Source organism: Cyprinodon variegatus, unplaced genomic scaffold, assembly GCF_000732505.1.
Source record: "Cyprinodon variegatus isolate N-32 unplaced genomic scaffold, C_variegatus-1.0 Scaffold111, whole genome shotgun sequence".
Lineage (NCBI taxonomy): Eukaryota > Metazoa > Chordata > Actinopteri > Cyprinodontiformes > Cyprinodontidae > Cyprinodon > Cyprinodon variegatus.
In genome coordinates this window covers 607,385-612,345 of record NW_015150564.1, presented here as the reverse complement: position 1 = coordinate 612,345, position 4,961 = coordinate 607,385, and the positions used below count along the sequence as shown (strand labels likewise).

Here is a 4,961-nt window from a genome sequence, read left to right as displayed (position 1 = left end):
CCAAAAAAAAAATTTTAATTTTAACGTTTAAAAAGAAATTAAAAAAAAAAAAAAAAAATAAATCTTGCAGAGCTGTGGTTATAAAGAGGATTGCAGATGTCTTAAGTGGGCTTTTTGCTTATTGATCTGTGTTCACCCTCACACTAATCTTCCTCTCAGTTATATCTGCGATTTCTTCATTTTATATTTCAATACTATTGGTGATTTATTTTATTAAAATATGAAAATATTGATAGTAACCCCTTGACACCCATCATTGCAACCAACCGTTTGTATTACAAAGATAGCATGTTTATTTCCTCAGTAGCAGTTATTACATTCAGAGAACAGGAACCTGCGCCGTCCGCCACTGTTTGGAGAAATGGAGGCAGGAGGTTGGCTTCAACCAAAGTTTCAATAAAATACACGTTTAATTTAGTGTGAAAAGAAATGAAATAATTCTCCTGTAAATTTATACATCATTTCTACTTTCAACGCTGCTTTACTCTCTATCAGACCATTTCTTTTACTATTTTATTAATTATCAGTATATTTTTGGTTTTTCCGACAGATCCCACTTAGATATATTATTATTTACATAAGCAATAGCTTCTGTTTAAATAACCAGCTAAAATAGATTTTTTTTTAAAAGTCCTCCTCAGTTATTGATCCTCTCAGACTAGCCAAGAGCTTCAGCTTCTACTATCAGCCAATCTGCATATCTCAAAATAGAGATGCTATTAGAGTTATTATCTGCAAGTGACATATAATATAACATTCACAAATTATAACATTTTTACATAACATAATCTAATTATTTCTGAACTATTCCTTTAAGGCTCACCCCAGTAACATTTAGAAGTTGTCCCAGCTGGGTTGCTAGGTCTTGAAGTGTCTTTGGCTGGACTTCTAAAACAGCGAGTTGTCCACCCACTGATATACCTCCATACCTGGACACCACAGAAAAACCTTCTCAAGTTAATGCTACAAAATATCTAAACAAAATATCACACAGACAAACTATGATCACATATATATCTGGTTGATGGCTTTTACGATTAGGTGTGATGATTCTGATGTTTTATTGTGTACTTCAGTGATGTTTTTACTGATTTTACTGCACAATTGCTCTGATGTGGGGTTTTTAATAATGTAAAGCAAATTGATTTCCCTAGCCACTAAAATAAGCAGGACAAATATATTTCTAGTTACTAACATCCTAATTGCAGTACACAACATAACCACAAGAGGGAGACTGCACCAACACAAACAATCACAACTCTCCACAAAATATGCATTAATTCAACATCATATGATAAGAGTTTTAAAGCTTTTACTGTATAAGATGGATAGAAATGTTTACTACCTCTGTTCATTGACCCAATATTTGCTCTTCAAGCTGCAGGTGGATGAAACAGAGACATTAGATAATTTCACAAGAAGTCAATAAAAGCATACGGTTCAAGTCTGTATTCTCTGAGTGGCTTCAAAGTCTCCCTACCTGGTCCTGATAAGGGTGGGGTAAGTTTTAACCAGATAGTCAGAGACGTTCCTACCAGTAAGGTCGAACAGAACATCTCCTGTTGACTGGATCCTCTGAATATCAAAAAAATTATAAATGATTATTCTAGACTCTCATTAGATGCCTTATCTACAGAAATTATTGTTGTTTTTTTTCCTGTAAAAAGTTTGGACATGTTCAGTACTAACTGACCAACCCACCTGTGGAGGAGGCAAACCCCCAGCTCCTTCAGGACACACAGGAAGCATGGTGAGTTTCTTGGATGTGCTGCATTGACATCCTGGAGAGGGTCTAAGAGGGGTCCACTCTGGGCTCTCCAGCATTTCAATCAAGGAGGGGTTAACCAGGGGCATCTCCCACTCAGTGGTGATGTTATTACATGGGAAATCTCTATGATGGGATGAAATTAAGCCGCACTGTAACACAATTTATTCCAAACTCCAAAAAATGAAAACAGATCTATTACTCACTCCAAAGGTTCATCGGCCATGCAGCGCGTCCCGAAACCAGGCTTGTCAAGCAAAACCTTAGCAAAATATCTCATCTGCGCATCCATGGGGCGCTCATTGCTGTAATGGATTATTATATTAGTCCCTTAAATTTATGTTGTTTCATTAAGTTGAATTTTGCTATAGTTTTAATAAAGGGTAACTTGCACCCACCTGAAGAATGTGTACTGTCTGCCATACATCCAAGGAGTGAGGGTCACGCTCGGATACTCTCCAAAAGGAGGGACTATGCGTGTCATCATCAGTGCCAAGAAGACAAAGCTGGCTGGAAGCACAATCTGAGAGGGCCAACAAAAAAAGAGCCTTAAAAACAAGGAAATAGTTTTGAAATTTACCTCTCAGAGATCTTTGTACCTTTTTTTTTTTTTTACCATCTTAATCACTTTTTTATGCAATTAACCAACACAAAGTGGAGCATGTTTCTTAAAAGGAAGGAGAAGGAAGGATAAACCTTTTTTTAAATGTTGAAAGTGTCTATTTACTTTGTTATAACTACGTATGCGTGGGGTTTTTGTACACATTTACAGAGCCCTGTAAAATAATAGCTAAAACTTTTTACTCTTTCATCCATTGCTCTTTATATTGGCTTCATTATAACAAATATTGCATTTTTTTTTCTTGTGCTTAAGGGCAACAGGTGTTACATTAATTTCAGTCCCTTGGTTTCCTGGTCTTTTTCAGTCTGCTCATTCTATCACCAGAGTAGCATCAAATCAAAGTCTGCAGTATATCTATGTAAGCGAATTGATTGTGGTAAGATTCCTAATTAAGTATATGAATAACATCAAGAGGGATGCTAACTTTGCATACACTACCTCTTAGTATTCTACATTGGGAAAGTATTTCACATTAGAATAAAACTTAATTTATTTTAAAAACTGTTGTAATGTGGAGATAAAATGTGAAGCATTTTTACATGTGTTTGCAAGAACTTTACCTTTAGTAAATATACTTAATAACACATGTTGTAGATCATTTATCATCCCTAAACCCTCTGCCTTCTAAAAAAGCAAACTGAAAATGATATATAATTGTTGAAAATTCAATTAATATTGATATGGTTTTGTATTATAAATCACAGAAAGGTAACCTGGGCAATGAAGTCTTTGTAAGAGCGTGTGGCATGATGCCACCTCTTGATCAGCAGAGCAAAGAACTGTTTGATGATCAAAGAGAGGCCTCTAACTTGGTAGGATCCCTTGCCTGCACTGCCCTCTGAAATCTCACTTGGTCCATGGCCGTTGGATTCTGAAAGGGAAAAAAACATAGTATTGTTGGCAGAAAGTAACTTGCACCTACAAATTAAGAACAGGAGGGAGCTAAGCATTGGTTTCTACGTCTGTCAAAATCTATTGGTCAGCAAGACTCTTTAAAGGCACTTCTAGTAATACAGCGGCGCGAAAGAAGGTTAAACATGCGCTGTGTTTGCACTCAGAAGCTCTTAAGATCGGAAATAAAACCAGATCCCCTATATATTTTATTACCACTTCAAATGTTATTTTACCAGTTGCACATGTTTTAGATATTAAAAAGGAAAAGGGTGTTAAGAAGACGATAAATTGTCCACACTTTTTGTTGATTTCCCAATTGGCTTTCATACACAAAGCACAATAACTAGTTCCAGCATCTTTCCCACATTTCCGAGATCCCAGACTTCCGAGGCAAACTGAATGCAGCCTAAGCTCATTTCAACTGAAGCAGCTGGTCTTGTAGGCTATGAGTCAAATTCAGCCAATGTGATGCCCTTTGTGCTGTTGTCTGGCATAACATACCAGAGCATACCTTCAAATGTAGAGCATTTCTCTATCATAGAAAATGATCCAGAAGGCAGTTATGAAAACATCTTGTAGAGGCAAGGATGCATTTTTGTCTTGTCACTAGGGGTAAGGTGCATGTGTTAGAGATATGTATGGATGTGCGTGGGTGGAGATGTACCGGTAAGTGGGTGGGTGGAGCTGAATGATTGTCATATAAATATCACCTGGATCCGCTCAGGGTTCTGTTTGTTTGATACAGAGAGAGGATAAGGCAGGGTGCCATTATTTCTGTTGACTGCAACTTTAAAGCCTATTAAATACGCAACTCTATCTATTGTACAATAGATACAAAAATTGTACAATATTGTACTATTTGTATGTTAGTCACTTACACATATCCCATGGTAATTGTAAAGGTGTTAAGAAGTTTAGCATAAAGACTAAGGTACAAGATAACAGCATAAAGCTATGTGTGTTTTGGATGGTTGGGATCATACCAAGAAGTCACTGTTGGTTTTTGTTTGAACCAAATTTGATCTCTGCAAATTGCCATCTTTAGAGACTGCTCACTTTCTCCATTAGCATCTTTGTGTTTTGTGTCTAGCTATTTTCACTTATAAAGTGTTTTTGACATTTATCCAAATTTTAGGCAGCATCAACCTTTGGAAAAAAAACTCAAAAAGCATGTTTGTCTGACAACAGCTGCAGTGGTTGAGCTTAAAGCTATGGTCACCTTTTTGTGCCTCCAAATCAACAGCCACTCTGTTGAATCCACAGAGACTAGCTCGAGAAATCTCTCGCAATGATTTATTTTCTGAGAGGTAAAGAAAATAACACAGGAGACATGACACACAATTGGAGGGGTAGACTTCAAACAGGTTAAAGCTACAGTAAGACAGAGACAAGACAGCTTATTAAAACAACGTGGGAGTTACGTTGTCCAGCTTTCCCATTCACCATTTTGTACTTCTCAGTTTTTTTCATGAAAAATGTTTGTCTGCTATATATAGAAGCAGATTGGGGAGGGGGGGTTTGGACACAGGTCTAAGCATACCCTGGTGATGCTTCTGTCATGCGTTTGATGCATTTCATTATCCTGCCTAGCTCCGCCCAATTTCTCAGTACCACTCATCATATCCACCTGTTCTAGCTTCTATTTAAACTGCTTGCTCCCAGTCATCAATGCCAGATTAT

General features: G+C 37.0%; 1 protein-coding gene across 1 annotated transcript in view; it reads right to left on the bottom strand.

Annotated features, from left to right (window-relative positions):
* LOC107084908 (retinal-specific ATP-binding cassette transporter-like) overlaps positions 1-4,961 on the bottom strand; it is a 57,032-nt gene that overhangs the window by 11,673 nt on the left and 40,398 nt on the right. The window contains exons 27-33 of the mRNA XM_015374968.1: positions 3,101-3,258; positions 2,164-2,288; positions 1,972-2,070; positions 1,702-1,891; positions 1,481-1,575; positions 1,346-1,378; positions 824-929 (exon numbers count right to left, since the gene is read on the bottom strand). Coding sequence (XP_015230454.1) covers positions 824-929; positions 1,346-1,378; positions 1,481-1,575; positions 1,702-1,891; positions 1,972-2,070; positions 2,164-2,288; positions 3,101-3,258 — 806 coding nt within the window. The remainder of the gene's footprint in view (positions 1-823; positions 930-1,345; positions 1,379-1,480; positions 1,576-1,701; positions 1,892-1,971; positions 2,071-2,163; positions 2,289-3,100; positions 3,259-4,961) is intronic.